The 25,430-nt window shown below is 39.0% G+C and overlaps 2 protein-coding genes across 3 annotated transcripts in view; both read left to right on the top strand.

Annotated features, from left to right (window-relative positions):
- snx1a (sorting nexin 1a) overlaps positions 1–5,289 on the top strand; it is a gene marked incomplete at its 5' end in the record, with an annotated part of 32,899 nt that extends 27,610 nt beyond the window's left edge. For both annotated transcript variants that reach the window (XM_080842237.1, XM_080842236.1), the window contains 10 exons: positions 974–1,115; positions 1,203–1,281; positions 1,554–1,629; positions 1,722–1,835; positions 1,963–2,056; positions 2,249–2,454; positions 3,035–3,178; positions 3,394–3,474; positions 3,578–3,649; positions 3,739–5,289. In XM_080842237.1, coding sequence (XP_080698363.1) covers positions 974–1,115; positions 1,203–1,281; positions 1,554–1,629; positions 1,722–1,835; positions 1,963–2,056; positions 2,249–2,454; positions 3,035–3,178; positions 3,394–3,474; positions 3,578–3,649; positions 3,739–3,789 — 1,059 coding nt within the window. In that variant the 3' untranslated portion in view covers positions 3,790–5,289. The remainder of the gene's footprint in view (positions 1–973; positions 1,116–1,202; positions 1,282–1,553; positions 1,630–1,721; positions 1,836–1,962; positions 2,057–2,248; positions 2,455–3,034; positions 3,179–3,393; positions 3,475–3,577; positions 3,650–3,738) is intronic.
- A 1,813-nt stretch (positions 5,290–7,102) lies between these two features.
- Positions 7,103–25,430, top strand: snx22 (sorting nexin 22; the record flags this gene model as incomplete). Its single annotated transcript, XM_080841807.1, has 6 exons — positions 7,103–7,192; positions 10,207–10,290; positions 10,897–11,001; positions 19,593–19,690; positions 20,801–20,868; positions 25,258–25,430. The coding sequence occupies 6 exons, from the start codon at positions 7,103–7,105 to the stop codon at positions 25,428–25,430; spliced, it is 618 nt and encodes a 205-aa protein (XP_080697933.1).

Genomic DNA, 25,430 nt, shown 5'->3' with positions numbered 1-25,430 from the left:
TCATTGCGTCAGTAGATGCATGAACGCATGGTCACTGGTCTAGGCTTACCATCAACATTGAATAGAAAGCTAACTCTTATACAAATACATCAAACTACAATATACTACTTAACATGGTAGTGAGAGTTGGTTACATGCCAGGCCCATACGCATCAGCTGGGGTAACATCTATGACAACGACTGTTCTATGACTATGACATCATTCACGTCGCGCGGGTCCGCTACATAGTGCCTCACTACAGTGCCTACCGCAAACGGTAAAATACAAATATCTCGCGAACTATGAATTCAAAAATCTTCAAAATCAAGGATGCACAGGTTCATGACATGTGTCAGCTATACGCCCTAGACAGACTTTGATGGATTACTATTCCCTGTCTGTTAGATGACTGTACAACTCTAGACATTACTTTGAAACTTAATATAAAGAAGCTTAAAAATAAACGAAACAAAATCAATCACTGTCTTAAGATTACCTGAGCAAAAGTCTGTATCTGTTCACCAATAAGAATTTGAATGCGTACCTCCTTATCGTATCCAACGCTATTCTGAACTTTGAGTGAAGGCAGGATAGTTTAATACTGTTAGGCGTATATTGTTTGATTGTGACGTCACTACCCATAGTGCCGACTGGACGGGAAACGATAACCCATTGTTTCCTACGGGAAACGGTAAAATACAAATATCTCGCTAACTATAAATTCAAAAATCTTCAAAATCAAGGATGCACAGGTTCATGACATGCGTAAGCTACATGCGAAATCTCATAACTAACCTAACTACCGTCAGGGAGATACGCCCTAGACAGACAGACACACAGAGATTCCTGGATTTATAGATAGATGTAGCTTTTGCTGTATTGCTGTGAACTTCTTTTAGCTACTAGCTTTTACTAGGTAGCCTGATATGACCCAACCATAAAGTTAGCCCTTTTCATTGTTGATAGTAAAATAACACAATGCCTTTCTTTCAGACTACACTGCCAATGTTTAAGAGAAAGACCTTTGAAGTAAGACGGCGCTTCAGTGATTTCCTTGGGATGTATGAGAAGCTCTCTGAGAAACTCTCACAGAATGGTTACATCGTACCCCCACCACCAGAGAAAAGCTTTCTGGGTACCAGTTCTCTTAAATACAAACAAACCTGCATCTGTTGTTGGATGTATTATTGTTGTATTTAATGTGTCTCTTGTTTTATAACAGGGATGACAAAAATGAAAGTAGGGAAAGAAGACCCCTCATCTGTGGAGTTTGTTGAGAAGAGGAGAGCTGCTCTGGAGAGGTACCATCTTTAAAATGTATAAATGTATAAAATCTGCAGGGTTATATTATTTATTTATTTATTATTGATACCATACCAACGCAGTTATGATGTTTCTTCACAAGCCATTAATGTGAATCGTCCCTCACTATGGCAGGTCTGACCACCAGCTGAAACTAATGAAGTTCCTGTTGATCCATTTATGACACAGGGCATTTCTGGAATAAAAAATGTCAAGTAAGTTAGTGCCCAGTCTCATCAGCTCTCTCCACATGGCTCCATGTTTCTCTCAGGTTTCTCCAAAAGGTTTTGTGTCACCCTACATTGTTGCAGGACCCAGATGTAAGAGAATTTCTGGAAAGAGAGGAGGTAAGAATTTGTGAAATTCTCTCTTGCCTTTTTTGCAATGTGAGTGACCAATCAGCTTTAACAGTTTTTCCTTTTTTTTTTTTTTTTTTCAGTTACCCAGGGCAGTGAACACCCAGGCATTCAGCGGTGCTGGCTTCCTGAAGATCATAAACAGGGCCACAGAGGCTGTCAGCAAAATGACCATAAAGATGGACGAGTCCGATGTAGTATGCAACATTAAAATTACCATTATTCAAACACATTTCTTTTCCAGCTTAAGCTTTTGGTGGTTGCAGCAAATGTTGGACTGTCGATGAACTACTTGGTTAAGGATATTTCCCTGTGTTGCTACAGTGGTTTGAGGAGAAACTTCAGGAAGTGGAGGGTGAGGACCAGCAGCTAAGAAAACTTCATGCCATGGTGGATTCGCTTGTCAATCACAGAAAGGGTGAGACTCCCAATATGATGCCATTAATGAGTGCTGACCCCCAATTATCTGCACTTCAATTGTAGGGAGTATGCTCTAAAGAATACAGAAGAATACAGAATGAATCTGTAAAAATTGGTCTGAAATTAAACCTTTTTTTAAATAATCAAGACTATTTGGCTGAATACAACCTTTAATTTCTTCACATATCAGACTTATCGGCCCACACGGCGATGTTTGCCAAGAGTATTGGGATGCTGGGCAGCTCCGAGGACAATACAGCTCTGTCCCGTGCACTCTGTCAGCTGGCTGAAGTGGAGGACAAGATCGAACAGTTGCACCAGGAGCAGGCTGCAAATGATTTCTTCATTTTCGCAGAGTTGCTAGCTGATTACATCCGTCTGCTGGGAGCAGTTAGGGTAAAACAAAAAATTATAATTAGTTTGTAACAGTAACATATGAAACACCACTGAAAACACTTTCTCCCTATGCCCTCTCAGAATTGTTTTTGAAATTTCAGAATCCAAAAAATTAACATGGACTCCTGAGGGATTTACTCACTTATGTTATTTACTGTATTTTCAGATTATACATTAATCTTCATGTTTGGTTTATTATTTTTTTAATCGCTTTGTTCTGTGCAATAGGATATTATTTCTTACATTCTTTATGTGTTCATGTCCGCGTTTAAACCTGACTTATTGTTGCTGTACCTACCAATTGAAAAATCTTCTCACAAATTGTAAAAAAAAAAAAAAAAAACTTTTTTCAGGGAAAAACAAGCCAAAAGATACAAAGCCAATGGCAAGGTATTACAAATGAAACTATAACAATAGTAGTCTCTGAAAACAAATAAAGTCACCACGTGACTGCAAAAAGAGCTTTGTTCTGTGGAAACTGTGTCCAACTCAACATGATGTGACATGACAAGTAATTATTATACTTAAGTAATAAATAAGTAATGATTTCCTTCATTGGTTTGTGTTTTGAATGTTCCAGGGGTGTTTTGACCAGCGTATGAAGATGTGGCAGCGATGGCAGGATGCTCAAAACATGCTTCAGAAGAAACGTGAAGTTGAGGCCAAGCTGCTATGGGCCAACAAGCCAGAGAAACTGCAGCTAGCTAAGGAGGAAATCACAGAGGTACTCTAACTTTTAGCCTACAGATTTCTGTACAATGTGCACAAGTTGGATAAACTTGTGTCTGTTGTGTTTTGTGTTTTCTTTCCCATTATTTCTAGGAACAAAAATGACTTTTATTTGATCAATTATTAGATGCTGTACTTTCTCAAGTGAGAAACCTGTGACCTCACATGTAAACTAGCAGTTTCGTTGACATCTCTGTCCTATATTAACAGTGGGAGGCAAAGGTGACCCAGTATGAGAGAGACTTTGAAAGGATTTCAGCAACTGTTCGAAAAGAAGTGATTCGGTTTGAGGTTTGACTATGATTTCTTTATTAACTGTATATATCTGTCTGTAACGAAGTAAAGTAAACTCAGAAAGGAGCATTCTATAAACAATCTTTCATTTCGTCAACAGAAGGAAAAGGCCAAGGATTTCAAAAAACAGACACTAAAATACCTGCAGGTCTTAGTAAATTCACAGCAACAGGTAAGTTGGGTTGTTGGTGGAACATAAAATGTTGCAGAAGTTGATTCCATGTGGTATAGTTTAACCAATTTTGTTTTTTTCTTTTCCAGTTGATTAAATACTGGGAGGCATTCTTACCAGAAGCAAAGGCCATTGCTTGATAAAGTACATAAGTCAAAGGAGAAGAGGCTGAAAAAGAATGGAGATCACCACAATCAATCAGAAATTGCCCATAACTTTTAGCATTGAATTAATAATGTATTTTCAATACAACTCCAACATGAATATTTTAAATGACAAAGTTTTGAGAAAGGTAATTGTACTTTCTAGAATTTCACTCAGCATTTAATTTTGCATTATTAAACACAACACAAACATGATATTCAAAGGGCCCCTTAGGCAACATTCCAATTTGACATCACTCATTTATAACTGTTGTACTATCTGTGTACAATTTATGAATTTCAGTACTCAAGCATGTTTTGAACATGCTTTAATTGCCAAAAATTGGAGATTACATTTGGATGATTTGATGATGATGCCATAATGTCTTCAGGGTATTGCGTTTGTCCATTTCCTGCAAGCTGCACAAATGCCATTCTTATACATGTGTTGTATTCCTCATGGGCTTTGCTCTGGTCCTATCTCCTGTGTTTGTCCTTGTTAACACAGACCTTACCTCCCCTGACAAAGAGTGGTTCGTGGACAACATTACCTTCAACAGCTATTCTAGTTTGAACTGAAATTACCTATGGTGCTTCCTAGCATCGTTTTAGGTTGCAGATCAGTGACCTGCCACTGGCACCCTTTTCTTAGAGATTTTAAAGGGGAACCTGACATCAATTCTTTAAATTGCAAGTGCCATTCAAAGTGTTAAAAGAGAGAAAACAGTCAGATGAAAACCATGCATTACAATATTTCTTATAGTAATAGCAATTTTTGTTGTAAATGACATGAAGTGGTGTTAAATTCAATTCAAGTTTTTCCTTTTGGCTCCAACTTCTAAGTGTGCCAAGCATTGGGCTGCAGACATAGAAACACTTAAAACCGGTGGAAACAGGAACAAGGGAAACAGCCATGGACTTTATGTCCAAAGTAGACCACAGAGGGAAACAGCCTGTCGCAGGGCTGCCATGATACTATCTCAATACTATTACTTGCAAAGGTATAACATTCACAATAGTTTACTTTTAATGTTGTTGCTAGGGGATTTCATTGATCAATATATGGACATTTGTGCAATTTTTGAAAACACATTGTCAAGGGAAAATATGTAAATACTAATATCAACTTCAAATCCAATGCCACCTACTCAGTGCATCAGTGGGCCGCCACGATAACTTCAGTGACAGATGACATACTTCACTTCAAGCTGCCTTCACTTGACTGATGCCATTTGTATTGCCTCTCAGCAGCCGAACTATACTACAGCTCATTACTCTTCTAGTTCAACTCATATGGAAACGTATTCAAGCATTTTAGCAAAGTCTAATACCTTGCACCCTTAACGACATCTTATATGTTGTATTTATTTAGCCGTATGCTGAAACACAATTAGATGTTTCTTGGTGATGGTTTTTTGAAGGTTTTCTGATGCTGTAAGCTCTTGGAACTAACACTGAGAATAAAAAATGAGGGTGTTTACAACCAGTTGAATTTCACTTCCCCGTTCCCCTGGTCTTCGTTTCTCTTTTAGCCTGATTCATTTCTTTCAGTGTGTTAGGAAAGTCACAGCGAGAGTCTTATTTGTTCTTATTTTGCTTCTGTACACATCCATTGTCACAATTAGATAGAGATTGAAGTTTGATTACAACCTTGTGGAGCACTGCAAGACATGCACTGCAGACATGAAGCTAGTCAAAAGTCTATTGCTATTTTTTCTAATACCACAGCTAGTTGGAGAATGATCAATCAGGAAAAAGGCTTTATGCTCGCAATGATGAGTATCAAGGGAGAGAGGAAGGTTTCACTCAGAACAGTCACTCGTGTCTCTAATTTGATATTGAAACAGTCCAAGTTTAAGAATCTTAAACAGTAGAAGGGGTGTCAACCAATAGCCCTGATCCTACATGAGTATCAGGTAGACCTAGAGCTCTGATATGGGAACTGCCACAATGGTGATTTACGGGGGAAGTTGCTGATTTAGAGGATCCAGCCGTGAACACATCTTGTCTCATGGGGGTGCCGGTGTAAAAAATGAATGAATATGAGATATATTTGATTAGACTCAACTGATTGTGTGACTGCACAAGCAACTGAATCTTTCTAAGTTGCATTGTATTAAGCCGTTTAATTCGGGTGTAATAAAAGAGCATTCATTTGTCAGTCTCAAACATATTACGTAGCTGATGGTCACACATTGTAAGGCATTGTTTTATATTAAACTTTTTTTGGGGGGGATCTGTAATTTCATCGTCCTCGGATTTCTTGTCTTTCAGTGTGCTCATGAGAATGGTCCCATTCATTTACTGGAAAATAAATTAAGATCGAATCAGCCAGAATCTTTTTTTCAAAGGGGCAAATGAAAGGCTGTGAACTCCTTATAAACAAGTTTGCCAGCCACAACTAGCAACTGTTTCCCCTGGAACCCTTGAAGATGTAGTGTGACGGTGGTCAAACTGAGGACTGACGAACTGTTCGTTCTTTTATCCCTGTTCATGCACAAACATCACAGTTGGTACACAGCATCGTTGACAGGCAAACTTTTTCTGTCTCATTTAAACAACACATTAATCACACACAAGTAAAACAGCGCACGAACAATTTAAACATCAATGCACATATTTCACATGCATAACACACTATTGCAACAGCACATATCTGTTCATGCACAATGAACAAGGACAATTATCGTATGTGGTTAGCTAACTAACTAAAAGTAAAACCGAAGTAAACGAGACTAGTAAGGGCTCAGATACACATACGCGTTTTTGTATAAACGCGACGCTAGGAAATGCATTGATTCCTATGGTACGCTTTGCGTGAAAGCGCGCCGTACCATAGGAATCAATGTATTTCCTAGCGTCGCGTTTTTACAAAAACGCGTATGTGTATCTGAGCCCTAAGGCAGTTGATACAGGTGACAACCTGCCCTTAACGAAGAATTACAGCCAAACAGCGCTTTGCCTCAGGAGTACGGAAGGGACAGGTGTAATTTGATTGGCTTTTAAACTCGAGTATCAACCACCTTTTGCCAGAATCGCAGACTGAATGCTTTCCAAACTAATGCTGCATGATGGGTGGAGCCTGACCTGAACACTACCCTGAAGTCGGAGTCATCCTGAAGAGAGAGAGAGGTTACAGTGCTCGAGAAGATCTCTCTCTCTCTCTCTCTCTCTCTCTCTCTCTCTCTCTCTCTCGCTCTGGATTCGCCTGACGTTAACGAGGAAATGCTGAGATTTCGAAAGGTCCACACACAGAGTGGGACAACATAGACTACGCGTGACGAAGTTAAATGTTTTGCTTAGAATTGCTATGTGGGAATGGGAAAACCTTTATCCGAAGATTGAGGTGTGTATTCCATCATTGAAGAGAGAAATGGACATGTCCGGAAAAGTAAGAAAAGTAAGTATGTTGTCAACTTTAAAATGTAAATAAGGTGCTCACTGTTAGCGAACGAAGACTCGCCTACTTGAGAGAATAGATCACATTGTTGCTACTAAGAATGATAGGCTGTTAATTACTCATGAGTGACATACAGCTTGTAATCAGTGGCAAAGTAGAGTTCCATTCTTAAATAATGGAATTTTACTACGTTGCTCTGCAATACTTTTCCCCAACAAGCAGCCAGTGCTAGGCTATTTGGTAAGTTCTCTTTGGTTTTGTCCTTCCTATCATTAACTGTTGGGTCCCTATTCTGTAAAAACTGCGCGTGTGAGCCATTCCATTTTCAATACATCATGTGCAATTCAATTCAAATTTAGGAGGGGTAGATTAATTAAACAATGCATGTTTAATGGAAGATCAAAAATAAAAGGAAAAATAACTTTTAAAACATTATTACTTAATTTTGAAGTAGACCTATCTCATTATTGTTATTAAAACCTAGGAAGTATCGTTTTTCAATATCTTTCACATATGTTCAAGCAACATTTGGACCTTTCCCCAATTAAAGCAGCAGTAAGGGGGGGATTTAAACAAGTAAATTATGCTCCTTTTAAGCCCTGACAGTATTGAAATGACCAATACTTCAGTCTTTATTGTCTCAGGGAATAGACTAAAGGTGATGACCATATTTACCCATCATTATATGACCTTTCAATGTGTTTTGTGTATGTACTGTATCTAAAGTGTGAAGGACTGCCACTACTACAGAGTAGGGGATTTGATCAGTCAAGTAGGGTCACTGTTCTCCCCCTTTGCTGCAGCTAGTGGCAGAGCCACTACCATAATATCATAATACTTCTATGAATTAGTTGATGGTTGGAAAAGGGCATCCGTTTTTCACCGTCAAATAGGGCCAAAGAGTTTCTGAAGACATTCATGTGTTTTTTCTGTCTTTCACTTCAGGAATGAATGATTTATTGAAGTCCTGTGTTTGTCATGTGTCTTTGTCGGAGCGTAACTTTATTTCCCAGAGACTTTGTTGTGCTGCTTTGTTGTGCTGTTCCTCGTATTTGCTTTTCCTTGCCTGCTTGTGGTCAAGTTCTTATTTGTTGAATTTAGCTGGTTTCAGTTCTGTTATGAGTGAAGTGTTGTTTCATTTAAATCACCTGCCTTCTGTGTTGTGCATTTTGGTCCTCTCCTTCCTGAAACCCTGATGACCAGAACCACTAAATTAGACTCTGATCAACTAAACAAATGACATAACGTTACGTATGATGTAACACAACCTGAATATTTCGTCCTGTATTCACGTCGTCATTATTGGCTATTCTGTGTAGAAATTAACTCAATCTATTGTAGTGTGTAACGTTATAAAACGTGGAGAAGGTGAAAGGGGTGTGCGGACTTTCTGGCTTGACTGTATATGTCAAGCTTAGCCTTTCATCAGCAGTGTTCACCAAACATTTTACCAACACAGTTTAAACTCACCTTATGCATTCCTCTTGTGATTAGTTGATTGCTGGTGTTTGCTAGGAAATGTTGTTTGCTATATGCTCACTAGCTGAATTCTCATGCAAGTTTGCTTATTAATATAGCACCATTAACAATTCCCATTATCTTAAGGCATTGCACAGTATTAAGTTAGCTTATGTTCAGGAGAAAATCTGGTGTGAAAAATAACCCCAGGTGCTCTGGAGTCACGAGAAAGAATCAAGGAGAAAAATGGTCCAGGCACTGTGGATTTCGTTTTTTATGTTTAAACAGCCTTCATTTTGAGGCAGATCATATTGAAATATACCAATGTGTGTCGGCCTACCACCAAATTATTTTGGAAACATGAAGTGACCAAGTTACCTGATCCAAGGTGAATGGCATGCAGGTAAACTGTTGACCACCAAAGGTCTTCATAAATGACCACATTTAGAGACAGAATAGGTCAAACAACAGTAAACAAGAAAGCCTGCATGGACTTTACAGAACTAAATGACTTTACAAAACATAATCATCTGTGGATGTTGTGGAATTGCAGTTGATAAAATCATCGGTGTGAAAGGTCTTGTTGTGCATATCTAGGCAATAGAAAAGTTCACAAGAGTTCATGAGTTTCTAGTGTCCACAATTAAATCTGATTGCTGTGCCCAGCTCACATCCTCCCTTAGTTTGCGCCAGTCCGAAAAAGCAACATATAAAAAAGATGGAGGTGGTTTGGCTGATCGCATCACCATCCGGTGCATTCACACCTTTATCCTCATGTGGTCAAGCACTATCCAATCTGATCACCCAAAATGCATATTTAATGCTAGGTGTAAATGGGTAGCCTGGCCATTACCAGCCTGTGACACCATTCCTTTCCGTCAGTCAGTCTGGCAAAACCCCATGCATTTTCGTTTCCGAGATGGGTGGGTGCTTCGCTTGAGGTTTAAAATCATTGGAGTTCCCTTAACCAATCAGCAACGTTTGGTAAGCATTCGGTCTCTCCATTACTAACGGGGCCATCTGGTAGATTAAACTCTTCCCAAAGCCAGTTGGGAGAAGAGCTACGACGTCCCTTCCAATCATAAAACTTACAAGACAATCCTCTTGTTCTCCTTTTAATTTTCTGATGTTCTCGAGAGTTGAGACAATGCTGGTAAACTAAAAATTCCGCTGGACTACATGCACCTCGGCAAGGCGAGTTTTGCGTCACAGCTCTGAACTGTTCGCTGATTGGTGCGGTTGTAGGGTGAAGCCTGGAAACGATGTTAGGCGGGGCTGGGCCAGACTACGTATGAGCTTGAAATCATATCAGGCGGAAATACGTATGCTGGTGTCACCAGGCTAGTAAATGGGGTGTTTGATTCCGTGAATCTTTCTTGAGGTATAAAAATCAATACAATACTCTGCTCACATGATACAAATCAATTTGCACAGATTTGCCCTTTCAGATAATTTCGATAAGCAGAATTGAACTTAAATATGGACTTTACATGTGAATTTAATGTGAACTTTAAATTAAATATTCTAGAGGTGCTTATTGTTTTCCCATTTTGAAGCTCTACAGAGTTGAAGTTTTCTTTAATGGAAGGAAACATGATGTCCTCAGGCGCCACAGTGATTTCCAGAACCTCCACAGGAAGGTAAGGTAGCCTCTTCAACCAAACATAAGATGGAAGGGACAATTAACACAGCATTGGGGTAGAAAACAAATGCACACCAAGGTGGTAATGCCCTGGTAATACCCTCTGATGTGTTATACAGAGGTTGGGTGCCACACTTAAGTATGTTAAACTGCAGATACAACTAACATGTTTTGTCTTCATAACTTACCGCCCAAACAGCTGTCAGTGGTTTTAAATGGTTGTTAGGACCAGTCCCATTGCTGGTGCTATACCTCTTGCTTGCAGGTAATTAACATGCCAGCTCACCATCCAACGAGTTCCAACGGAGTCAGATAGAGTACCTTGTTTTAGCATGATGCAGCACAAAGTCGTCAAACACCCTGTTTCTTTTTATGTGTGGCAAATTAGATAGATACATTGATTGTTTTGGGTTTAATATGACAAAACAGACCTGTAAAACTTTCAGTATGGAGCGAAAACAGCAAATGTGACTTTGTTGTACTATCAAAAGTTAGCTGACATTCTGAAGAACACAAGCTGGAATTCTACAAAACAGTGGATCTGCATTTGCAGAAGGCTATAGATTTCCCCAGCTCAGTGTTGGCCTTATGTTCTCTCTATCAGCTCAAGAAAATTCTGATGCTTCCTGAGTTTCCAAGCAAAAGGAATCCTCATCTCAGAACCAAGCCCTTGGACCAGAGGAGGCAGGAGCTGGAGAGTTACATTCAGGTATGGCTGATGTGGGAAACACTCAAAAACACTACTTTCAGAGGAAGATACCGGATTATACCTACCTGAATACCAGCTAGATTTCCAAACATCTTGTTTTATATATGTTTGACAATCTAAAGTGGCCCAAAAAGGTGTCAGGTGTACATTTTTAAAAAGTGGATTACTACACAGGCCAGAAAGATTTCAGGACACTTCTCTTCCAAGGCTAAACATACTACAGGTGTTCCATACACCTGCCTACCTGCCCTGCGTAAACTGCCTTGTGTAGACAAGCACAGTCCTGGGCTGTAACACCTGGATTTCCCTCACAGGATTTATAGAAGTTTATCTTATCTTATCTCTTACTCAAACTCTCAACATTGGGCATTGGAGGCATGTGTGCTAGCAAGGATGCTAAAACCCATGGGTGCTAGCACATCAGTAGTGATTTCCCCCCACGTTCTGACAATAATGATTGATTGCCTGTTAAAATTGACGACGTGTCAGACAGATGGCCGTGGCTCTGGTATGCGTGTGAACGCTTGATGATGTGATGTTGATGTCCCACTTTAACAGTGTAGAAAGATTTTAACCAGTGTTTTTTTTGTTTTTGTTTTGTACCGGGAACACGTTCTTGTTGCCTGGTATGTGTGTGTGTGAGTGCATGCATGCACAAACAATGAGTACCAAAACCGTACGACACTAAGCACACAATTGAGTATACATACAAAATATTGTATGTTTCCTGTCAATGCAGCTACCAAGTGAACCATACATCATCTGAAACAAGTTCAAATATAGCTGCAAGCAGCGATGGCGGTTTCCTCCTCCAAACATTGCAAACCAGGGAAAAATGTAGTTTTGTGACAATTTGTCACCGTAAAGAAAAATTCATGCTGCAGACTTACCAATGGGATATTAAATTTCAAATGCAATACTGTGCTAGAAAGCTGTGAAATTTGGCACACTCATTAAGGACAGTCCCTTCTTTATTCACAGCAAGTTTCATGCCTCTCATTAGACCACTCTAGCGCCACCAACGGGTCACAGTTGGACTTGTGTTTACACATGCAACTTTTGAACCGTATGACTGATTTTCAAAAATGAGGTACCATAAGATTCCCTGGATCAAGACGAATTAAACACACTCTATAACGTCAATATCACTCAAATATTTGCTGACATTTGACTTCACTTCCTGAACCGGAAATAGCGGAAAATCTATATAACCGGAAATTGACGCCATGGGGTGGGTTAAATTCGTCTTGATCCAGGGGTCCAATGGTACCTCATTTTTGAAAATCGGTCATACGGTTCAAAAGTTGCGTGTGTTACAAAAGTCCAACTTTGACCTGTTGGTGGCGCTAGAGTGGTGTAATGACAGCCATGAAACTTGGTGTGAATGAAGAAGGGACTGTCCTTAATGAGTGTGCCAAATTTCACAAAAAGTTACCATATGGTTCTAGGGGCTGCCATTGACTCCCATGGTACTAACGGACGAAAGCCTACAATAACAATAGGTTACCTCCTACCGGAGGAAACCTAATAATAAGAAAGCCTACAATAACAATAGGTTACCTCCTACCGGAGGAAACCTAATAATAAGATTTTAATTTGATTAATTTAATCTTATAAAAACCAAGAGACAATTTAGAGGAAATGATGTAGGAATTTGTACATAATGTACTGACAACTGTAGGGCATTACAGAAAAAGTAGCTTGCATCATTAATATTGAGCGTTTAAACTGAATGTATGTTTCATTGGTTAATCTGAGACACACTCACAAACTCAAAATGTGTTCCGGTTAAACTTTGCACCAAATTGTTGTGTGTGTGTGTGTGTTAAAACAGTGTTCAACATGTTACGCATCAATTCAGATGAAACAATTATATTTCTTTTATCTTATAAATTTATAAAGGACATTTTCAGAACTTTACAGACATTTTACATAGAGATAATGTTGTCAATGCGTTGCTAGAAAGAAGGTTTCATCACCGATATTGAGCATTAGAGCCAGAGTTTCAGGTTTAATCTGAGACACACTCATACTGGGTTTCAGGTTTAATCTGAGACACACTCATACTGGGTTTCTGTTTTATCTGAGACACACTGTTTAATCTGAGACACACTCATACTGGGTTTCTGTTTTATCTGAGACACACTGTTTAATCTGAGACACACTCATACTGGGGTTCTGTTTAATCTGAGACACACTCATACTGAGTTTCTGTTTAATCTGAGACACACACATACTGGGTTTCCTGTTTAATCTGAGACACACACATACTGGGTTTCTGTTTAATCTGAGAAACACACATACTGGGTTTCTGCTTAATCTGAGACATACTCATACTGGGTTTCTGCTGAATTTTGCACCAATTTGAAGTAGTGTGTATGTATGTATGTGTGCGGGTCTGTGAGAAAGTAACTATTTTTAATTTGTAATTACACACAATAAAGGCAACAGTGTCAGGAAAAAAAAATGTAAATTCACATATAAGCAGTAAAGATGCATATGGCAAGACAACCAATTACATCAGTACATCTGCATAAAATGGTCAACCCACATCCGGTTGTGGCATATTATCTACATAGTTCTTAAAACCAGACCAACATTTATCAAAGAGATGTGGCTTCCTTTTAAGGTTAAACATAATTTTTTTCTGACACCATGTATGAGGAAATTTCTTTTAGCCACATGGAGAATGACGGAGGGTCTACACTTTTCCAGAGCAAAACAATACATTTATTGCCAGCTATCATGGCCAGTTTGGTAAAGCGCACTTTGGATCTTTTGTCCAGAGGAATGTCTGATATATCGCCTAACAGGGCTAACTTCGGTGAGCAAGGGATCTCAAACCCTGTAATCTCCTTAAGAGCCTCCCATATACAGTACCTTGCATAAGTATTCACCCCCTTGGATGTTTTACCATTTTATGGCTTTTATAAATCAGTCATGGTCATTATAAGTTGGCTTTTTGGACAAAAAAAATCACAAAATAGCTCTCTTTAATGTCAAAGTGAAAACAGTGCCACCATGGCAACAGTGGTTGTATGCAGAGTCTCTCCCATACCAGATGCTGAAGCTTGAAACTTCTTCAGAGTAGTCATAGGTCTATTGGTGGCCTCTCTTACTAGTCTCCTTCTTGCACGGTCACTCAGTTTGTGAGGACGGCCTGATCTAGGCAGATTTACACATGTGCCACAATCCATCTATTTCTTGATGATGGATTTAACAGAATTTCAGGGGATGTTTAGTGCCTTGGACATTTTTTTGTATCCTTCCCCTGACTTATACTTTTCAACAACCTTGTCTCTGAGTTGCTTAGAGTGATCTTGGGTCTTAATGGTTTAACAATAGCCAGGAATACTGATTACTGAATACTGACCAGTGAATGGACCTTCCAGACACAGGTGTCGTTATACTACAATCACTTGAGACACATTCATTGCACACTGATCCCCATTTCACTAATTGTGAGACTTCTAGCACCAATTGGCTGGACCTCTGTTGAATTAGGTCAGTCTATATAAAGGGGGTGAATACTTATGCAATCACTTATTTTCATTACATATTTTTATGTAATGTACATAACTGTCTAGAAATCTGTTTTCAATTTGACATTAAAGAGGGATTTTTTGTGATTTTTTTTTGTCCAAAAAGCCAACTTATATTGACCATGACTGATTTATAAAAGCAATAAAAGGGTAAAACATCCAAGGGGGTGAATACTTATGCAAGGCACTGTAAAGCCCCAGTAAGGTTTTATTTGATCAGTCCCAGAGCATGTGAATAAGAGTCCCTGTTTCTATGTTACATCTAGGACAAAGATCTGAGAGTGAGTCATTCATCTTATGGAGTCTTTCTGGTGTAAAGTAGATTCTATGTAGGACGTTAAACTGCAGTATTCTATGGCGACTATTGTATGAGAAGGATAGAGCCTTCTCACATATTGATTCCCAATCATTTAATTCAAAAGTACAGTTCAGGTCTCGCTCCCATTTGGTCCTGGCATTTAGGGGAGCAATGTCTGACAGGGCCGAAATTCTGTTAAATGTATCAGACAGAATTCCCCTGGGGTGTGTGACATCTTTAAGGATATCATCAATCGGGAGAGGCCTGGAGGGGGTGCTGTTCCCAAGTGTACTTATAAAGTGTCCGACCTGTAGATACTTGAAAAAATTAGCAGCTGGGGTTGGAAGGTTCTACTTAACTGTTCAAAGGTCATAAGTGAATCGTTCTCGTAAAGGTCCCCAAATTTTTGAATTCCCTGATCGTGCCACTTCTTAGTGATGGCATCTCTAAGTGCACTTGGTAAGCCAGGGTTGGCATGGAGAGGACTATTCCTATGAAGTACAATAACACTCTTCATATGAGTTTGGGTTTCGGACCAGATTCTAGCTGTATGTCTAATAATGGGATTGTCAGTGCCATTCCTCAGAGTGTGATATGACTTAATATAAGGAATGCCTGCCAGTGGCACACCTGATGTGTGGCACTGTTCTATTTGTTTCCAGACTGGCAGGTTCAGTCATCAGTTCTGATTTGGCTAGACTTGTCAACAGCCTGTGATACAGTGAACCATGACATCATCCTCTCTACGTTGTCCAATCTGGGAATTTTTGGGAAAGCAAACAATTGGTTTGAATCGTACCTCGTGGATATTCATTCAGTGTTTCTTGGCAGGAACAAGTATCAAAATCTCATCACCTCTTCGCTGGTGTACCCCAGGGATCAGTACTTGGATCTCTCATATTTTCTATCTACACCACATAAGTTGTGAGAAATGTGGCGGCATGTTTGGTCATCATAGCTGGTCCCTCGCTCTCGCCTATAGGACAACCACTGGATCGATACCAACTTATTGAAATGCCATAATACAGCACTATTCACCCAGCATGGAACAGCATGAAGCATACAATTGTGAACCGGACAAAGGTTAATTAAAGAAAGGTTTGAATAAAAATGTATAGGACTAACCATCAACAGATTTAAGGTATTATTATACTACTCATTTCAAGCATTTCCTACTGATAATTGTCAAATGGTCAGGGAAAGACGTGGAAAATGCGGTAACTAACTAACTAAACATTTCTGCACCTGAAATGATGAATACTGACTGAGCAAACCCTGCTGCAAAGGCACATACAAAAATCATCACCAATACATAACTATTTCTCAAAAAAATGGGAAGTTGTGCATTGCAGGAAATATCTGCACTGATGGGAAATTGTCTATCTGCTACTTCGCTCTTAATTTCTTCTTGCAGCTTAGCAGCCACAGCGTCAATCAAATTATACTGAAAAAATATCCATCGAAAACAGAAGAATGAGAATATGAAGCCAGTAGATCATTGTTACGCTATATCACATTCATGATGTCTCTCACTCTATTTGCCCAATGCTCTAGAATGCTCTAGAATGCTCTTCTTACATACTTGCTCCAATTGGCTCTCCAAAATAACTGTTTAACAAGACCCTGTTTTCTTTTAAGACAGGAGTTGATCTACCTTCATGCCTAAACTGCATTTTTTGTTCATATCTCAGGGAACGTTGGCTAGTTGGCCTCTAGGAGGCGCATGACCCTAACTCAGTATGACTTATTTGTGGAGTGACACTCTCATGGACAGAAAGTTCCGGTCTGCCAAAGTTCCGGATGACACAACGGATGGCGCAACAGAGACGTTCCGATCAGCTGTTTTGCTTTTTCACAAGAATTATATAGAATCTTCATAGCTAGGTGCTACTGCTTACTCAATTGCTACGTGCCTTCTCAAATACATACAGCCGCGGAAAAAATTAAGAGACCACTTCAAAATTATCAGTTTATCTGGTTTTACTATTTATTGGTATGTGTTAAAGTAAAATGTACATTTTAGTTTTATTCTATAACCTACTGGCAACATTCCTACCAAATTTCAAATAAAAATATTGTCATTTAGATCATTTATTTGCAGAAAAATGACAATTGGTCAAAATAGCAAAAATGATGCAGTGTCTTCAGATCTCGAATAATGCAAAGAAAACAAGCTCATATTCATTTTTAAACTACACAATACTAATGCTTACACTTAGGAAGAGTTCAGAAATCAATATTTGGTGGAATAACCTTGATTTAAAATCACAGCTTTCATGTGTCTTGGCATGCTCTCCACCAGTCTTTCACATTGCCGTTGGGTGACTTTATGCTACTCCTGGCGCAAGAATTCAAGCAGCTCGGCTTCTTTTCATGGCTTGTGACCATCCATCTTCCTCTTGATCACATTTCAGAGGTTTTTTATGGGATTCAGGTCTCGAAATTGGGCTGGCCATGACAGGGTCCTGATCTGGTGGTACTCCATCCACACCTTTACTGGCCTGGCTGTGTGGCATGGAGCATTGCCCTGCTGGAAAAAACACTTCTCAGAGTTGGGGAACATTGTCAGAGCAAAAGGAAGCAAGTTTTTCTTCCGGGACAACGTTGTACTTTGCCTGGCTGAGGTTTGTAAAAGACCATAAGGATTGAAAAAGCGGACTGGAGGTTCTTCTAAGTTCGTCTTCTCTGATGAGTCCGATTTCACAGTAGGTGCAAGACTCTCTGGCTTGTAGGCCTCTCCAGGTCTCCGTCTAACCATCAGACGACCATGTGTTGGGCAAAGCTGAAAATTGGACTCATCAGAGAAGACGAACTAGAAGACCCTCCAGTCCGCTTTTTTCAATCCTTATGGTCTTTTACAAACCTCAGCCAGGCAAAGTACAACGTTGTCCCGGAAGAAAAACTTGCTTCCTTTAGCTCTGACAATGTTCCCCAACTCTGAGAAATGTTTTTTCCAGCAGGGCAATGCTCCATGCCACACAGCCAGGCCAGTAAAGGTGTGGATGGAGTATCACCAGATCAGGACCCTGTCATGGCCAGCCCAATTTCGAGACCTGAATCCCATAAAAAACCTCTGAAATGTGATCAAGAGGAAGATGGATGGTCACAAGCCATGAAAAGAAGCCGAGCTGCTTGAATTCTTGCGCCAGGAGTAGCATAAAGTCACCCAACGGCAATGTGAAAGACTGGTGGAGAGCATGCCAAGACACATGAAAGTTGTGATTTTAAATCAAGGTTATTCCACCAAATATTGATTTCTGAACTCTTCCTAAGTGTAAGCATTAGTATTGTGTAGTTTAAAAATGAATATGAGCTTGTTTTCTTTGCATTATTCGAGATCTGAAGACACTGCATCATTTTTGCTATTTTGACCAATTGTCATTTTTCTGCAAATAAATGATCTAAATGACAATATTTTTATTTGAAATTTGGTAGGAATGTTGCCAGTAGGTTATAGAATAAAACTAAAATCTACATTTTACTTTAACACATACCAATAAATAGTAAAACCAGATAAACTGATAATTTTGAAGTGGTCTCTTAATTTTTTCCGCGGCTGTATGAAAAGTGATTGAAGTAGTGCTAAACAATGTTCAAAGGCTTTAACCATCTCTTCTCTGGATATTCCAGAAGTAATAACAATTTGGCTTTCTGTTCACAACAACCCTTAAGAACCACTTTTTTCGATTAGATAGATAATGAAGAATATAATAAGAAATGTAATGCAAATTGGAATTGAATGTTGTCTCTGTCGCTGTCTGCTCATGTGTTCCTGAGGCGTTCCTGAGGAAATGACAGCTTCTTGCGACTCGCATATGACAACCACAAGCTCATTGCAAACATCATAGGAATGTCACCAAGATGCTTTGTTGAGTAATCCAGAACTTTTGGCAGGCCGGAACTTTCTGTCCATGACAGCACCACCTTGTGAATAATGTTGCGCTTCACTAGGCACTTTTGTGACGTAATTGTAACGTAAATGCTCAAACAAAGCTAGCATGCTGCTACTATACTACAACATTCTTTGGATGCACCCCATATCTTGTGAAATTTTGTTGATAAGAGGCACTACAACTGACACATTTTACTATTTCACCAAAAATCAAACAAATGTGGTGTCAAGTTGGCCTCAAGGGGGTGCATTAACCTAGCTTATTGTGATTCATTTGTGGAGTGGCGCCACCTAGTGATGTTCAAAGCAAAAACCTAGCACTTCACTGGCTAATATCTTGTGATGTAAAGGTTCCAACTTGTGTAAGAACAATGTAATCTAAAACCTATAATTAACAAAAATCAACCCTGTTTTGGCTACATTTAAACATACAAAAACATTTTAGCAATTCCAATGTCATAAGCCACCGTATAATGGTTGCCTTGCCTTACAATTCTTTGTACTTCATAGCGGGATGTAAAATCATTATCACACAGAAAAGCTATTTTGACAGGCTTACCTTCAGAAGTGTTTGTTAGAAATGTTAGGCCTGAGTTAGTAAAATGCCATGCAATGTGATTCATAAATGTACATTTTGAACGGCCTCTGTAATCACACTATTAAATCCAACTGAGGGCATTTATTATTAATCTAGTTATCTGGGTAGGGTTGCTCTCAGGACCCTTTTTTGGAGTGTTTTCAAACATATGCAATTGATACTAGATGGCCGTTACATTTTGTGGATAAACTACAGTAATTACTGGTTTAACGGTTACAGCCTTTGGCATAATAACATGATTTATTATGTTCTTTTCTCCAGGAGATCTTGATTGATCAAAATGAAGCTGTTCCCAGAGAACTTTTGGATTTCCTGCAAATCAGGCATTTCCACTTGATGAACAGAGCTGACAGCACTGAGTACGTGGCGTAATTCTATACACACACACAAATAAATAGGAATATGAGGTTTAAGGTCCCATCTCCTCAAACACAAGTGTCACGCCTTTAGATGAACAGGTCTACCCCCTAATTGAGTTTGATGACCTCAGATATTCATGTGTTGTTAAGTAGCTGTCAAGCTAGTAGATAACTTATAATGTTACAGTATGTGTTACCCCAGTAACTGTTACTCATAGTTTTGCTATTTGTGTGTTGTGTTCAATTAAATAACGACATTAACGACAAAAACATTAGCTAAAAGCCTACCAGCCTTGGTTATGAAGAATAGTGCATTCTACTGAAATTTTGACAGATCTTTTATTTTCTGGTGAGGGAAAATTCAGCACAAAGTAAAATTTTTACTTTTTGCAATGTCCCACCCTCCTTAGTAACTGTTGCTACACCTGTATGCCATGCTTTGACATCAAGACATCAATATTTGATCTTTGATTTTAAAAATGCATCAGTGAAATTTAAAACAAATATAAAGTTATAGCTTAGTAAGTTAAAATATATCTAATGCATGTGTAAAAAGGAGAGCGAGAGATGTTACTTTACTTGTACCAAAGGCAATGGTATTTCCTTCAGGACATGCTAATCTAGTTCCCCTTTTAGACCCAATGTAAATTCATTTTAGTTTTTCGTTAATATCTTAAAGTTCAGACAAATGAAAAATACATAGCTTAAGTGTCCTTTACAACAGCTATGCGACAAGGTTTGAACTAAGCGGTTTTAGCTGAAATAATCACAGAAAAGGGTGCAAACAAGAGGGGGGGCATTTTAGTGGACTGTCTATATTTGTCAGTAACTTGTATTTTTCAGAAGCCACAGAGGTGGAGGTGCCATTTGTTTATTTGTATTTTTCTTATCATCATATATTCTGATCATCAACCAAACACGAAGGCAGGGAATTTTCATATTTTTCTAATAAGCCAGTCTTGCAATACTATGCCACCAATTCCAACATTACATTTTACTAACAGTCTTATGGGTTTTGCTTCAGTTATTTTTATTTATTTATTTGTTCAGTAAACAGCGTTACTGTGCAGGATTGAACTATCTCTGAAACCATCCTCTTTTCTCCTATAGCTCCCAGCTGACTCAACAGCGTGTGGTGACATTCTCTAAAGATCCCTTCTTTCTGAACCCATGCTCAGGTAAGTAAGCCTCCTGAGATCCCTCTGGTCTAAACCACAACACTGTTCTCTAAGGAAACAAAGAAGGTTGTACAAAACTTCATGAGCATACAATGCACTGCTTTGGCATTCTTTATAATATGACACTTTTTTAGGGTCTGCTGTGTCACAGTAGTTGTAAAACACTTTCAAAATACACTGGGCAAAAAGGCTCAGTTTGAGGGGATATTTCAAATCGTATATCCACTGATATGAATTGTTTACAGGCATATACGGGCAGACATGCCTCAGACTGTCAGTTGTTATATACGGGCCGTGTCTCAACTCAGGAATGGAAACATGTTGGTACGCATTATACACAGACAAGTAGTCCTACTACGTGAAGTTAAATGTTTGACACTCAATTTCAGTATAAATCAAGTATAATTCAGTATAAACAAGTCTGATATCTGAATATTTGAAATACTGGTGATTTGAAATGTTTTGCAGACAAAATTAAAAAAAAAAATGTTTGAAAATCAGGCTTTGTATATTAAAACCAACCAAGGTCTTGTGCCAGTTAACCTAGCTATGAACTATACTTGGTATCTCTAACTGTTGGTAGTTGCTAGTTTGTGTAATATGAACTCATGTTAATATGAACTTTTGTTAAAAGCTGCAGAGACACCTTGAGGGTTTCTACCTTTTTTTGTAATTTCAACCGTTTAAGGTTATTTACAAGTTTCATTTTGCTAGCTAGCTAGCATAGCAACTAGGCAACAATGTGTTTGCTCCACAACCTGAAGTTTCATTTCTCAAAATCAGCTCACCAATAAAAGACGTTTCGGAGTGATCAAAACCACTTGTGGGGGATGTTGAATGGCTTCACATTAAACAATTCTGAGAGAAATAATGGGACATCAGTGGAGCAAGCGGTCCCCCTCCCCGTGCCCTTCTTGAACACGTTAATTCTGTGGTGAAGATCATTTGGACAAATCTAAATGAGAAAAAGGATGCCAACCCTTTAGGGGTGTTTTTGCAAACAGAGTGATATGGCAACCCAGGTGACCACAGTACTCATATTCCCAGGAGTAACTCTCCTATTTTGTCATTATCTAAAAAAAACAGTTAATCTGTGGAATAATACATGATGTTGGCAAATATAATGCAAACCATGCATTTTATTAGACCAATGTTGCATTCCAAACCGGGCATTTTATTAAACCATGTTCCATTTCAAACCATGCATTTTATAAGACCCATGTTCCATTTCAAACCATGCATTTTATTAGAACCATGTTCCATTTCCGTATGAGGGTATAAATGGAATCTGTTGAACTGTTGAATCTGGAATCTGTTGAATACAACAACAAAAAAACTCTGAACATCTTTAGGAAAACCCATATCAGCTACTTCAGCCACAAAAGTGACGTGAGAATATCAGAATATATTAGTGGCAGATAGTGACATGGTGAGCACATGAAAACATCTCAGGATCCCAACTCAAACCCAACATTGCCAGCTTTGAAAGGGAAATTGTACAGATTTGTAAAAATGAACAATTTTTACATTTGTAAAGGGGCTATACATACAGTATGAGACAACATATGAAGCAACAACAATCAATGACAATCTCAATGATGTAGCAGTGTGGGTGATCTTGCAACAGTCATTCAGAAGACGGAGTCTATGTTTAGATTTGAACTGGGGACCCCCGGCATATCATGGAGCATCCTTGATCGGGACTCCCACTCATACCATTGTAAACATCTTTGTTGCAGCACCACCTTTTGGCCGTTTGTGCCAAGGTTTTGTACGGTCTTTCTTCATGATGTAATTATACCTACGCACTCACAGTGGAAATTACAAGCTTTTTAAATTTGATTGGCTGCTGGCAGATACAGTGGTTATGTTGTGAAAGTAATATTTTGAGAGTTCTAAGATGTCATTATGAGCCATTGTACCAAATTTGATCTTTATCAGATTTTTTTTCACTGAAGAATAACAAATGTTTAGTTATAGCGCCTCATGGAGGTCTATTTCTACAAAACAGAATCTACAAAATGCCAAAGTTTGGGGAAATTAGACAATGGTGAAATCAAGACATCTTCGGTACTTCTGTGGAGTGGGTGGAATGTCAAACCCACCAGCAAAGTTTGGTGTAACACAAAATACAATGGAATGTTTTAGACAAAGTGTTAACTGTATATTGAAAGAATGACCGTTTAGATATTTGCGCTATGCTATATGCAAAATGTGCCCCATGTTGGAAATTGAAGATTTGGACCTGCAAACTGGGGATTTACGATTTGGAGGACAGTAAGGAAATGAGTCAGCTGATTTCCCCATTTACACCTTGGGATTTAAATAGAGCCAAAAAGACCTTTAAGGTACTATTGACACTTACAAAATGTTGGGTTTTAGCAACTGCTATCTTGCATTGAACCTGGCAGGCCTCTGCAAGCAAGATTCAAATTCAACGTCTCTAGGTTGGTAACAGGGTTTGTTAATCACTACGCCAGGACAAATTTGTACCTAATAAAATAGCATTTGAAAAACATTGTGAAAATAAAATATAAATAATGTAAAATGGGATAAGAAATGGGACGCATGTTGTGTTGAAAATTGAAGGAGATTTAGACACTGGGGATATAGGATTTGGACATTGGAGAAATGGGATCATACCATGGGATGTTGAAAGTCTGATTTTAATATAATTTCCTTAGCTTTCCCTGGCCTAAATAGAGCCAGAAGACCTTTTTAAGTACTCTTGACACTTCCATGACTCTTGCCACTGCCAACTTGCGTTGAAACTCAGCAGGTCTCTATAAGCAAACTCATTGAATCAAAATAATGATTCTGACTAACTTTAGGGACTACTGGCATTGCAGTTGTCTCATCTTGAAATAACCACAGCCTGCACAAGGAGTTTTGTAGCATATTGTGTGAAATAGGGTCTGATCTTCCGAATATAACAAAAGGTGAACTGACAAGACCTCAAGGGAAGGAAGCCACATGCTCGGAGAAATTAAGTTGCTTATCAAACATAACACCTAAGTTTCTTGCAGCTTTGGTTGGGATCTATGACAATAAACCAAGTTTGGTGGTTGATAATTTGTTGGATAGCCAGATTGGCCAATATTGTGGAGTCATCAGCTACAGATGAGTATCCTAGTGTTGTAGAACCCATTGGAACAAATTATCTCACCTAAGGAAGTGGTGTAAATAGAAAAGGAGGGGTCCAAATACCAATCCCTGAGGAACATCAGTTGAGAGGTGGTGACATTTTGACACTTGTCCTTGCCAAGACACACTAAATGAACGTCCAGTGAGGTATGATTAAAATGAACTGTGTGCTTTTCCCTGAAATTCCCAGGTTGGACAGTGTAGAGGGGAGGATGTCGTCATGTTTCACTGTGTCAAAGGCTGTTGACAAGTCTGGTGTAATTAGGGCTGATGACTGAGCAGAGGCTTTTGCTACTGTAGGATATTTTCTATGGAAAAAGGTGCCTGGAGTGTCTTTGTGGAACTGAACAGAAGGGCCAGATCTAAGAAACACCTGCGAGTTGAGGAGCCCAGGAAAGTCCCTTTTCCTCGGGAAACTCCCTCTTCTAAGTTTAAGCAAGTCTTGCACTTTCTCTGTCTGTCACAGAGCCATATAAGCCATCTGGACTTATAGCAACGTTTGCAATATTTAAATAAGACCATTCTGATTGGGTTTGGCAAACATGGAACTCAGGCCACATGAAACAACCAGTCAGAATAGGCCACATTGCTTCTGAGGCCTTTAAAAACAGCTTGCTGCATATTTCTCACCAGAGCTCTTCCGGAAAACCTCTCTTTGTTGTTGTCTTCTAGTGAAACAATAAATACAAACTTCCAGATTTCTACCACCAGTCTCCGGTCTTCTGATTAAGAAAATGAATCCGAAACAGATAAAGAGGTTTTAGCTACAACACTACCCATTCCTGTGGGATGCTTCAGTGACAGATAAAAGAGCAGTTTTGGTAGAATGACCACTCTTAAAACCACACTGTTTTTGACCTTTTCTTGGTCTAATGCCTTTTTGGCAGCTGACTGTTGATGAAGGCAGTTCATTGTGACTGGCAGTTACCAAGAACATTGGCATCTCTGAATGTATCATATGTTTTAATGTCTCTAAGTTCCTTTATATGTTATAGGTTCCTTTATATATTGTATTCTATTCATCATAGATTTATGTAAGTTCTGTATTTTAATTTGATTTCATTAGTAGTAGTACTCCGCTGTGGGATGCTGCTGTAGTCTCTCCACCTGATCTACTTTCAGAAACCCTCCGCATACACCCACCCATCCCCACCTCACTTGTCATGCATCTTCTGTAAAGTACTTTGGGTTCCTGCCAGAAATTAGCTACATTAATAACATGTTTTATTATATTGATATGTTTAGGTCTTCCAGATGTGGTGGTGAATGGAGTCCTAGAGGGTATGTACCCAAAGGACATCAAAGCCACTATCAGAGCAGACACCAAGCCTACCTGTGTGAGCCAGACCCTGGAAGATCCTGCTTTTCTACCTCTCATCACCACAGAAGAGAGTGGAAATCCAGGAAGGGAACAATAG

The sequence above is a fragment of the Sprattus sprattus genome (genome assembly GCF_963457725.1).
Source record: "Sprattus sprattus genome assembly, chromosome: 7".
In the NCBI taxonomy this organism is placed as follows: Eukaryota; Metazoa; Chordata; class Actinopteri; order Clupeiformes; family Clupeidae; genus Sprattus; species Sprattus sprattus.
Note: the sequence above shows the minus strand (reverse complement) of the source record. Positions and strands in the feature narration are given on the sequence as shown.